We start from the raw sequence: 12,773 nt of genomic DNA on the forward strand, positions 1-12,773 counted from the left end.
ACTATTTTTAAGTAAGAGACTGGCTTGTTTGGAATAACCCTGTTCAAAAATGAAAATTAGAAATCCCTTAATGGTGTTATGTTCACATATGTTTTAACAGCAGGTTGGATAGCTTGCTTCTAATGTGTGAAGCCTGCATCAAGTCTCAACGGATATAAAAACGATTATGGAAAGTTGAATTTTAAAATCAATTATTTCAATTAAATTGCGTATATGAGCAATGCTAACCAGGATCAGCCTGTATTTCTAGCATCTGGTTATTTCTGGGTATGGCAGAATCTTTTAAATGTCTGTTTGCTGAATCTCCTCCATATATCTGTTCATTTCGTTCAGCTTCACCTTTTATTTCCCTTTTAGTTGGGTATTCTCCAGTATTAGGAATGCAACACACTAAAAATAATTTTAATAGCTCATACTGTTGTTTGTGCTATAGTTGGATCAATGGTTTTATAGATTGTCACAGAATACATTGTTCAAATATTAGCAGATTGTTGGGTTTGAAATTTTCAGGTGGTTCCCTATTATGAATGTTGGAACAAGTAAAACATTGAATGCCGAACTCAACTGTAGCTCTCACAGATCCATTCAATATCCTGTATGTGGCATCAGGCAAGGCGTGAAAGTTTAGGCTACCTGATTCAATGACTTTACAAAGAGCCAAACATTATATGTTGAATGTACTCCTTCAATGCACAGAGATCACAAACTACTAGAAACTGGCAGCACATGCATGAGTTTAGCTAAAGTGTAGAGAGCACATCTCCAAAACAAAAACTGAGAATAAGGAAGGCATCAGCAATAACATTTTGTTGTGTAGTTTGCTTTCTTTAATTTGCTGTCTAAAATCACATGAAATACATGAAATATGGGCTAAAATCTTACAAAGGGCTTACTGCTTCTGTTAGGTTGTGATCTCCAGAGGTTGCATAAATACATTCAAACATAGACATCGTAATGTGACTGCTGGCAATATAGACACTAAATCAGACAAGTACATGCAGCATTTACCTTCCTTGTTCTCTTTCTGCAGTTACAGAGTAGGCTTCAGACAAGCTGAATGTAAACAAAGCATTGTTAAAACTGACCCTGGTCTGTGATGATTATTCAACAGACCCAGAAAGATAAGGTAATATTTTGTGTTTGCAAAGTTGTTTGGTATTCATGGATATACACTGCTCAAAAAAAATTAAAGGAGCGGTTTTTAATTTGAGTATATCAAGTCAATTAAAGTCATGGGATATTGATCTGGTCAGTTAAGTAGCTGCTTTGGTGTTAATTAAATTAACAGATACATGGGCAACAATGAGACGACACCCAAAACAGGAATGGTTTTACAGGTGGAGAGCACTGACATTTTTTTCCCTACCCATCTTTTCTGACTGTTTATCACTAGTTTTTCATTTGGCTAGGGTCAGTGTCACTACTGGTAGCATGAGGCGATACCTGGACCCTACAGAGGTTGCACAGGCAGTCCAACTCCTCCAGGATGGACAGGGCCATAGAAGGTCCTTAACCCTTCAGCAGGACCGGTATCTGCTCCGTTGTGCAAGGAGGAACAGGATGAGCGCTGCCAGAGCCCTACAAAATGACCTCCAACAGACCACTGGTGTGAATGTCTGGCTCTGACCATACAATCAGAAACAGACTTCATGAGGGTGGCCTGATAGCCCGATATCCTCAGGGGTCCTATGCTCACTGCCTGGCAAAATAGAGCTGAATTGGCATTTGGCAATGAACACCAGAACTGGCAGGTGCGCCACTGGCACCCTGGGCTTTTCACAGATGAGAGCAGGTTCACCCTGAGCACATGTGACATCTGAAAGGGTCTGGAGAAGCCATGAAGAAACGTTATGCTACCTGTAACATTGTTCAGTATGGCTGTTTTGATGGTGGCCCAGTGATGGCCTGTGGTGGCATATCCATGGAGGGATGCACAGACCTCTATAGGCTAGACAATGGCACCCTGACTGCCATTAGGTATCGGGATGAAATTCTTGGAGCCATTGTCAGACCCTACGCTGCTACAGTGGGTCCTGGGTTCCTCCTGGTGCATAACAATGCCTGACCTCATATGGTGAGAGTATGCTGGCAGCTCCTGGAGGATGAAGAAAATGAGGAAATGATACCATTGAATGGCCCCCATGCTCACTTGATCTAAATCCAATAGAACACCTCTGGAATATCATCATGTTTTGGTCCATCCGATGCCACCAAGTTGCACCTCAGACTGTCCAGGAGCTCAGTGATGCCCTGGTCCAGATCTGGAAGGAAATACCCCAAGACTCCATCCGTCATCTCATTAGGCGCTTTACTCGACATTTTGTCAGTCAAGCATACAACCATGTGGGAGCCACACAAACTACTGGGCTTCATTTTGAGTTGCTGCAATGACATTTCAGCAAAATGGACTGGCCCGCTGCATCATTTTTTCACTTTGATTTTCGGGGTGTCTTTGAATTCCATCCTCTGTAGTTTTCATTTTTCAGTTTCCATCAAATGATGGGGCATCCTTATGTTCTTAGCACATTACCCAGTCCATATCAGTAGAGATATCCAGCATGATATTTTTCCCCATTGAGATCTGATGTGTTTTCAAAGTGTTCCTTTTAATTTTTTTGATCAGTGTATTAAAAAGCTAATATGTTTAACAGTATATTTGCCGTTTTAAAGCTGGTTTCACACCTGTGCACTGTGGTGTGGGTGCAGCGTGACTGTTTGCATGTTTTACACACAGTTTTAGGTGCATTTCCATTGACCTCTGTTAGACCGTGCATTTTCTGAAAAAGCATCAAAGATGCAGCATGCAGGACTTTAATGCACATGAAATTGCACAGTCTAATAGACGTCAATGGGAACACACCTAAAACAACATGTAAAATTCACATAGAATAAGACTTCAATCAAACAGCAGCATACAAATGTGAACACGATCTAACTGTAGTGCTAAATTTTGGTTCTTAGCTTTCCTACAGATCAGACTTAAAAACCTTAACTGAATCTTGCTTTTTATACATCTAGTCTGTCAGGTATCATATAGAAGGCATCTTTTCCTCATTTTTAGCTTTTGTATGTTCTCTCTTTAGACATCAGCAATGATGTAATGGATTGAGTGAATTTTAAGGCACCATGTGGTCTGAATCATATGTATTTAGATACCATGAAAAATAATACATCTAGACTAGACCATTTTAAACGTTCTAGAATGTTCACTGGAATATAAGAATACCTCTAGCTGTGAGCAAGTGGTACCCTCTCATGAAGGAAAATCTTTGTAGAAATATTTCCTTTTATCTGTTTCAGAATCGCACCGGCGCTGTGAGCCAGCTGCATTATGAACTGGGGAAGGTGTTGTGTGATGTTCATACATCTGATGGAGTTGTCTTGGCGGGGTAAGATCAAAAAGTTTCTGATAAGTTGAAAGACTGGTAAAAAAATCTGTCATGATAAAAGTGTGATGTATTGTTTTTTTTTATCTGCCAGAATTATAGATTTACCTTTTTTTAAAAAAATATACATTTACAAATATTTTCAGATAAAATATATTCTTGATTGGGTGTCATTAGTAGTCATGGCATTCAACTCTCCATAACTTTTTTTTTTTTTTTTTTTTTTTTTCCTTTTGGGGGGTTATGTTTTCTTTTCACTCTGGTTTAAATATTATATATTATTGATATTTTCTTTTCCTGGCTTTTGTCTTCCATCTTGTGTGGCAGTTTGTTTCAATGGTGTTAAGTTGCCATATCTTTATTCTTATAGTGTATGTCCAGACTTTTCCACCCTCAGACCCTCTCCCTTCTACGACATAACCCAGATTTTTTTTTAATCTTGTTCCTGTAGCAAAAAATAACCTAGCAACAAGGATTTTTGAAGCTGGGTGGATGGAGCCTAGTGGGGATTCAGAGACACTAGACCCCCATCAGGTCCTCTCCCCTTGTAATTAATAGCAGGCAGAGGGTGGATCCATTGCTAGTAGACAGCCTGCTATTGACTATAGAATCTACCTATTGCATGTGGTCAATCAGAAGGAGAAAGCGGACCTAATAGGGAACATTTGTCTTGGCTTCCCCAGCAGGCTCTGGCCACTGTCGGTATCCCTTGCTGCTACGAGGCTGTTTTCTGTGAAGCCAGCAGTGCCTTTAACCAGTGATAGGTGGGGAGAAAAGGGGGTAGTGGTAACAAACATGCTGCTCTGCCACACAGTGTACAGAGACAGGCACTCTGGCCTGTCTGTTTACACTAAATTAGTTGGTTTTGATTACCCCCAGTTTTGTTACCTACGATGTGGAGGTAATGAATTGTGTACAGTAATAACAGCACTTTGTAAAAGCGGTGCTAATAACTACCTAAATCTGCCAAAAGTTTTGGTAAAGCTACTGAAATGGGCAGCAGGAGTGCTGGTTGGGAGTTCAGTAATGCAAAGGCACTTTCTTGTCCACCCAAACTGGAAGTTAGGAGCATACTTGGTTTCTGGCAGACCAGCGGGTATTTTCCCGTATCAGCAGTGTTTTTGCAAGGATAAAACATGGGGAAATGAATGTAATACACAGATGAACTGAATGTTTGGCTTCTTGCTCTGACATACTGATCTGCCTAGTTTTTCCTAGCGACCGCTAAAATGCGCCTTTTTTTTAAAAAATACCACATTTTACCTGTAACCTAATACCTTTTTTTTTTTTTTTTTTTTTTTTTTATTTTGCAGATATGTTTTTCATTTTTAGTTGATACAGTCAAAACATGTATGATAACAATGCTGTTGCGTCTGCTCGTCTATTGTATATTTGAAATGTGCATCAAACTGAAGCTAATGTATTTTATTATGCATAATAATATATATTATTATTATTGTATTATACATGTATTCTAGTAATATACATAATGCATAGTATTATACATAGAATACAAAACATTATTCACCAGTGGTCAGTTAAATCGATCACAAAACATTATTCACCAGTGGTCAGTTAAATCGATCACAAAACATTATTCACCAGCGGTCAGTTAAATCGATCACAAAACATTATTCACCAGTGGTCAGTTAAATCGATCACAAAACATTATTCACCAGCGGTCAGTTAAATCGGTCAAAGTATAGAATTAGTAAATATACTTTATGAAATCATTGTACATTTTTTTTAGCTTTATTCATTGGGGTTGATTTACTTAAACTGAAGTGTTCAAAATCTGGTGCAGCTCTGCTTAAAAACCAATCGGCTTCCATGTTTTATTGTCACAACTAAATTGAACAAGCTGAGGTTAGAAGCTGATTGGCTGGCATACACTGCTGCACCAGAGTTTGCACTCTTCAGAATTTATAGATAAACAGATACAATTTTTTCCTGTTCTGTATTCTCAAAGCTGAATGAACTGAAATATTAACCTAAAAGTATATGCAAAATATACAAAACATGTCGGTGTATAGTTAGTGTAGAGTGATACATTTATTTAAACAATTTCCAAATAAGGTCCATGTAGAGTGATTTCTGTATGTAGGCTGGAGGCAAGGGGTATTGAGTGGAGAGGGATCATGTGAAGGCTTAGCTCTACAGGTTGGAGATAAGTCAAGGGGATATGCCAAGAGATATTATGGAGATAACCATGAAATTCTGTCAGTCACATCCAGTGAGGAGGGGGCGGGACCAAGCCACACTCTGCGTTTCTCATAGACACAGAGGACAGAGGCGGCTTGGCAGCAAGCACACACAAGTGCCCTCTGGGGGCACTCAGAAGTGGGGAGTAGTCTCGAGGACCGTGGCTGCTCTGTGCAAAACCATTGCACAGAGCATGTATCTAAACCCCTTTAAACATGAGCATGTGCTTGACATACAGTAGGGACTGAGACTGATGAAATTGTGTACATTGGAGAAGGTATAGAGATTGCCACCTACAGTGGATATAAAAAGTCTACACACCCCTGTTAAAATGTCAGGTGATGTAAAAAAAATTAGACAAAGATAAATAATTTCAGAACTTTTTCCACCTTTTTAATGTAACCTATAAACTGTACAACTCCAGTTGAACAACAAACTGAAATCTTTTAGGTAGAGGGAAGTAAAAATAAAAAACTAAAATAATATGGTTGCATAAGTGTGCACACCCTGAAACTAATACTTTGTTGAAGCACCTTTTGATTTTATTACAGCACTCAGTCTTTTTGGGTATGAGTCTTATCAGCATGGCACATCTTGACTTGCCAATATTTGCCCACTCTTCCTTGCAAAAACACTCCAAATCTGTCAGATTGCGAGGACATCTCCTGAGCATAGACCTTTTCAGATCTCCCTACAGATTTTCTATCGGATTTTGGTCTGGGCTCTGGCTGGGCCATTCCAAAACTTTAATCTTCTGGTGAAGCCATTCCTTTGTTGATTTGGATGTATGCTTTGGGTCGTTGTCATGCTGAAAGATGAAGTTCCTCTTCATGTGCAGGTTTCTAGCAGAAGTCTGAAGGTTTTGTGTCAATATTGACTGGTATTTGGAACTGTTCATAATTCCCTCTACCTTGACTAAGGTTCCAGCTGAAGAAAAACATCCCCAAAGCATGATGCCACCATGCTTCACTGTTGGTATGGTGTTCTTTTGGTGATGTGCAGTGTTGTTTTTGCACCAAACATATCTTTTGGAATTATGGCCAAAAAGTTCAACTTTGGTTTCATCAGACCATAACACATTTTCCCACATGCTTTTGGGAAACTTCAGATATGCGTCTGCAAAATTTAGCAAGACTTGGATGTTTTTCTTAGTAAGAAAAAGCTTCCGTCTTGCCACTCTATCCCATAGCCCACACATATGAAGAATACGAGATTGTACCACACAGCCAGCACTTGCCAGATACTTCTGCAGCTCCTTTAATGTTGCTGTAGGCATCTTGGCAGCCTCCCAGACCAGTTTTCTTCTCGTCTTTTCATCAATTTTGGAGTGACGTCCAGTTCTTGGTAATGTAACTGTTGCACCATATTTTCTCCACTTGATGACTGTCTTCACTGTGTTCCATGGTATATCTAATGCCTTGGAAATTCTTTTGTACCCTTCTCCTGACTGATACCTTTTAACAATGAGATCCCTCTGATGCTTTGAAAGCTCTCTGCAGACCATGGCTTTTGCTGTAGGATGCGACGAAGAAAATGTCAGGAAAAAGCATGTGGGAAAAAGACCTACTAGAACAGCTGAGCTTTATTTGGGTTTAATCATAGCAGGTGTGGACTCCTATTTAACATGATTGTGAATATGATTGCTTAATTCTGAACATGGCTACATCCCCAGTTATAAGAGGGTGTGCACACTTATGCAACCAAATTATTTTTAGTTTTTTATGTTTACTCCACCCCCCCCACAAAAGATTTCAGTTTGTTTTTCAAGTGAGTTGTACAGTTTATAGGTTACATTAAAGGTGGAAAAAGTTCTGAAAGGATTTATCTTTGTCTCATTTTTTTTTCCATCACAGAAACCTGACATTTTACCAGGGGTGTGTAGACTTTTTTTATATCCACTGTATGCTTTGTATGCCGGTTAATGTGTTTTCACTTTCTGTAAAAGCGGGGCTAATCTGTAAACCTAAAACCAGTGCAAGAAAATACTAGATAAGTTTTTTTGGTTACTTTTTGCTGAATCGCTTGGGGAAAATGTAAACGGAATGATTAATGGGTGGGGGTGGGTGTGTGTGTGTTTTTTATTTTTTTAGATCAGCATTTATTTATTAGAAAGACAAAGAATCATCAGACATGTATATTTATGTATTGATTTAGTCAGTTGTAGCCATTTTTCAGAGGCTTCTTCTCCAGAGATTATCTTCAGGCTGTGCCATCCATCTAATACCGATGTGTTTGTACGAAGCCTAAGAGATGGAGAATCTTGTGTTGATCATTAAAGTTTCATCAGGCGGTTACGATGCTTGTTTTCTGGGTCAGACCTCCAATCCCTTTTCATTTGAGACACAGTTGGCTGCGGTTACCTCACTCCCAATCAATGTTGTATACACTGGCCTTTCTACTGTTACATCTCCCACAGGAACTCCTTAAAGTCGTAGGGATTTCAGTCTTTCATACAGAGAACCTGATCTTTTTCTAGTGCAAGTTCACTTTGGGACATGAGTTGTATGCCTCACTACTAATATATTATTCTACATTTCTGATGATTGTTTTCTTAAAATGCATATTGTACAGGACACATTCTAAATATTTATAGATTCTGGGTTATGGGATGCTGGAATAGCTTTGAGAACAATCCCTTGAGCCCCCCCCCCGTAACTGTACCCCACATCGTGAGTCCTAGGGTGATGGACCTCCTCTCCCTTACAGAGAAATCACTCTTAGCTTAACTAGTTTATTATTTTACTTTAAAATATTCAATGAACACTTCACTATCTTCTAAAGTAACAATAGAAGCAGTGCATCTACTGAAACCTCAGTAAAATCTTGGGAGCCTTAGCCAGACCCTGATCCATGGGGATGGCCTGTAATCTTACTTCAGGCGCTGGATCCTGAGTGAGCACTCACCTTGGATTCCAAGTTAACATTTTCAGAAAAGAAGATTTCCATCAAATCCAAAATGTCCTTGTTTGTGCAGGAGCCCTCTTTCCCTGTGTTTTCTTAGGGATGGGAACTGAAGGACACTTCATGGTAAAATTAAGTATGCTATTTGTAAATAATATAATGCTTTCAAATCAGGACCACTACATTTCACTGATTTGTAATCTAACTAACAAGTAACATAAATCACAGCTAGTAAGGAAAGACAGTTCTAAAAGTTGCACATCACAACAAAACCCTGTGAGGAAGTGTAGGACAGCCTCAGCTCGGGCTCCAACCAGGGGTGTGTGGCCTGTTTGAAGCCTGGACTAAGGCTGTCCTACACTTCCTCACAGGGTTTTTCTGTGATGTGTGACTTTTAGGACTTCCTTTCCCTACTGGATGTTTTGATCTAAGACCAGCTTTGTCCTTGTCAGCACACCTAGTAGTTTGTCATGCAAGAGGACCTGGTGGAGCCTTGAGCAGCACCTGTCATTTTTGTTGTGGGTCATAATTCACAGCTAACCCAAGATCCTACAACTGTTTGTGAATTGGTACTGCTCCATGTGTTAAATAGGAAATGTTCCAATTTTCTGGAAGTCCCCTTTAGTGTTTGCCTGTTTATTGATGCAGGGTATGTGTGTAACTTCACAAAGTAATATTTTATTTAAAAATCAATGTTTATAAATCTAATTACTTGCTCTTCGTGCATTTCAACCATAGTGTAATTAAGAAAAAATTAGAGTGCCACCCCACAAATTGTATAAGTAAATGAATAGGCAACTGCACCTTAAAGTGTAACAAACACTTTAACCAGAAAATATATTTAAATAAAGGTAGGCGCTAGCCCTTTTAAATCTCAAATTTTTAAAACATATAGGTGTTATAGCAGATTACTGTAATACTCTATATTGATTATTCTTTTGATATACTGTTTTTATTCTGATTCATTAAAGTCCTTTATTAACTCATAAAATCCTTATTACCTTGTGAACATTCCCAATCACTGTGTCCTTGAAGGTTTTGCAGAAACGCATTCGGAACATAGGAATTCTGTGAACCAGCCCCTAAAGCGGGACAAATTCTAGAATAAAGTAGTTAAAGCGGAACTTAATCCTCCTATCGTTTTCAGCCAAGGAAGCTGCCATCTTAGCCTCTGCTTGAGCTTCAATTGCTAAGATGCTGCACATGTGATCAATTATGACACCAGCCATTTGATGGTATGACAGTTTAGTTGGGAACACAAGCAAATGTGACCAGGAATGTAACTTTTTTTTAAACTGTTAAATTGATGGGTTTAGTTCCACTTTAATACACACAATAGTAAATGAGAAACTGTCATCAAAATCAAAACTGTAAAAGACTAACAGTTCACAAATTATTTAGTAAAGTGGAAAAAAACTGTTTGGATTTCTGTTGTAGTCTTTTTTTTCTAATTAACTCTGGAAATATGTTAGCTGACGGATGCTGTGTGCTTTGGAAGGATGAACAAGCACGTTGTTCCTCAGACACATTCTCTTTTAGAAGACAAGCTGTTTAACTAACATGGTACAAAAAGTGTTCTTATTTTCAAAGTATATAATTTAGACATGCTCTATATTTTAAAGCCTCAATGATTTTACCTTAATGCATTAAGGTAGAATAGCCTTCTGTGTCAGACCTGCACTCTTTTCCCTCTTATACTTACCTGAGCCCCATCGTGATCTAGCGGAGTGGCGGAGCCGAGTCCCGCTGTCTGTGTTAATAGATGCAGCAGCGGGTCTCGGAAGCGAGTCTGCAAGAGTGCCTAAATGGGAAGCGGCTTCCTATTTGGGGCTCCAGCAAGAGGGGAGAGGAGCCAGGAGCACCAGCAGAAAGAAGAGGATCTGGGCTGCTCTGTGCAATTTTATTGAACAGACCAGGTAAGTATAGCCATGTTTGTTATTTATTTTACATTTTCCTTTACATCCACTTTTAACACTGTATAGCTAAGAAAATCTAGGGAAAAAATAATATGAAATTGCAGCCAAAGAAAGTTGCCAAGTGGTAGACCATCCACCTGCTTCATTGTTTGTTTAAAAAAAAATTTCTGCATTAGATGGCTCATCTGTCCTTACATATACTTGTCTTCTTATTTTCTCCTCCAAAGACATGACATCACCATTAAAAGATCATATTACTAAACAAAAGAGTGGCTTCCAGTTACATTAAGTGTTCAGTGTACACCGAGAACCTCACCCTGAAGCATAGGAGGGGCTGAGAGAGATAGATGTTAAGATATCTATACAGAAACCCAAAGTGTCATCTCCACCTGAACCCACTGCTAACTCTTTCAAAGGCGCTTTTATATGCCTCAGGGAATGGTAATATAATATGTCACTTACCTCAGCTCACAAGGGGGTTAGACATATTTGTATTTGAAATGCTATATGAAGGTTTCATTGGTACAGTGCATTGAGTGTTGCATTCGTATGTTATAATATATGCCATAAGCTAATTTCCTCTATCAAAAAATCTGTTCACTATAGTAAAAATGACTGAATCAAGAGTGATAGTTTACTACATTCATGAGCAGAGAAATCTTACATGGAGCCTTGAAAAGAAATATGCGATCATGCTCCTTGGAAGATGGTAGAAGAAGATATTTTTTGTTATTGGCAATGAACTAATGTACTGTTGACCTGTAAAAGGAGATAAATAAAGAAGCAAACGTTAACAAGCTTTTGAATTTATATTCTTTGTTCATGCAGCCCCTACTTATAGATTTGATCAGACCATATTCACCTTAAAATGGCTGTAAACCCCTATTTACACCTAGTGAAGAGACTGGCCTCAGGTAATGCATAGAGGTGAAACAAATCCTCCTAAATGCAGTCATGGCCAAAAATATTGTCACCACTGCATTTCTGTCAGGTAATGCACCACTTCACCCAGAAAACTGTTGCAGTTACAAATGTTTAGGTGTTCTCGTGTTTATTTATTTTGTTTGCATTGTATGACACAAAAAAGTGGAGAAACAAAAAGCCAAATCTGACAAATTCACGCAAAGAGCCCATAAACAGACCAGGCAAAATTATTTGCACCTCTTAAAAATGGTAAGAAATAATTGCATTCCAGGTTTGTGATGCTCCTCTAATTTTGTAATTAAACTCACCTGTATCAGTTAACAGATCTCAATGTTCCTGTGTCCACTGTGTCAACATTTGTCAGTAAGTTTACAGCCCATGGCACTGTAGCTAATCTCCTTGGATGTAAACAAAAGAGAAAAACTTGATCAAAGATTGCAGCAAAGGACTGTTTGAATGAATTTCAAGACAAATTCAAGCTGACCTTCAGGCACAGGGTACAACTGTGTCAGCTTGCACTATGTGTCGCAATCTGAATGAAAAGGGACGCTATGGTATGAGATCCAGGATGACCCCACTGCTGACACAGAAACATGAAAAATCCAGATTGGAGTTTGATAAAACGTACCTGAGGAAGCCAAAATCCTTTTGGAAGAATGTGCTGTGGCCAGACAAAACAAAATGACAGTTTTTTTGGTAAAGCCCATCATTCTACTGTTTTCAGAAAAAGCAATGAGGCCTTTAAAGAAAAGAATACAGTCCCTACACTCAAACATGGTGGAGGTGCACTGATTTTTTTGTGATTGGTTTGCAGCTTCAGGCACAAGATGACTTGACCGTGTGCATGGCATAATTAAATCTGAAGACTACCAAAGAATTCTGGGGTGCAATGTAGGGCCCAGTGTCAGAAAGTTGGGTCTCCGTCAAAGGTCATGGGTCTTACAGCAGGATAATAAACCAAAGTACACGTCAAAAAGCAACCAGAAATGGTTTCAGACAAAGCGCTGGAGAGTACTGAACTGGCCAGAAATGAGTGCAGATCTCAATCTCATAGAACACCTGTGGAAAGGTCTCAAAACAGCAGTTGGGAAAAGGAACTCTTCCAGTCTGAGTTGCTGAAAAAATAGTGGTCCAAAATTCCAGCAGAGAGGTGTAAGAAACTCATTGATGGTTACAGGAAGCAATTAATTTCAGTTATTTTTTCTAAGGGTTGTGCTGCCAAATATTAAATTGAGGGTGCCAATATTTTTGTCCAATCCATTTTTGGGGTTTTGCATGGAATGTGTCAGATTTGGCTTTTTGTTTCTCCGCTTTTTTGTGTCATACCAATACAAACAAAAGAAATAAACATGAGAATGCCAAAACGTTTGTAATTTGCAACAATTTTCTGGGCGAAGTGGTGGATTATCTGACAGAAATGCAGGGGTGCCAATATTTTTGGACT

The 12,773-nt window shown here is 38.9% G+C and overlaps 1 protein-coding gene across 2 annotated transcripts in view; it reads left to right on the forward strand.

Annotated features, from left to right (window-relative positions):
- FBXW8 (F-box and WD repeat domain containing 8) overlaps nucleotides 1-12,773 on the forward strand; it is a 155,958-nt gene that overhangs the window by 45,296 nt on the left and 97,889 nt on the right. For both annotated transcript variants that reach the window (XM_089677106.1, XM_089677113.1), the window contains one exon: nucleotides 3,301-3,389. In XM_089677106.1, the coding sequence (XP_089533232.1) occupies nucleotides 3,301-3,389 (89 nt within the window). The remainder of the gene's footprint in view (nucleotides 1-3,300; nucleotides 3,390-12,773) is intronic.

Source organism: Staurois parvus, unplaced genomic scaffold (assembly GCF_062004578.1).
Source record: "Staurois parvus isolate SC_StPar_1 unplaced genomic scaffold, SC_StPar_1.0 ptg000014l, whole genome shotgun sequence".
Lineage (NCBI taxonomy): Eukaryota > Metazoa > Chordata > Amphibia > Anura > Ranidae > Staurois > Staurois parvus.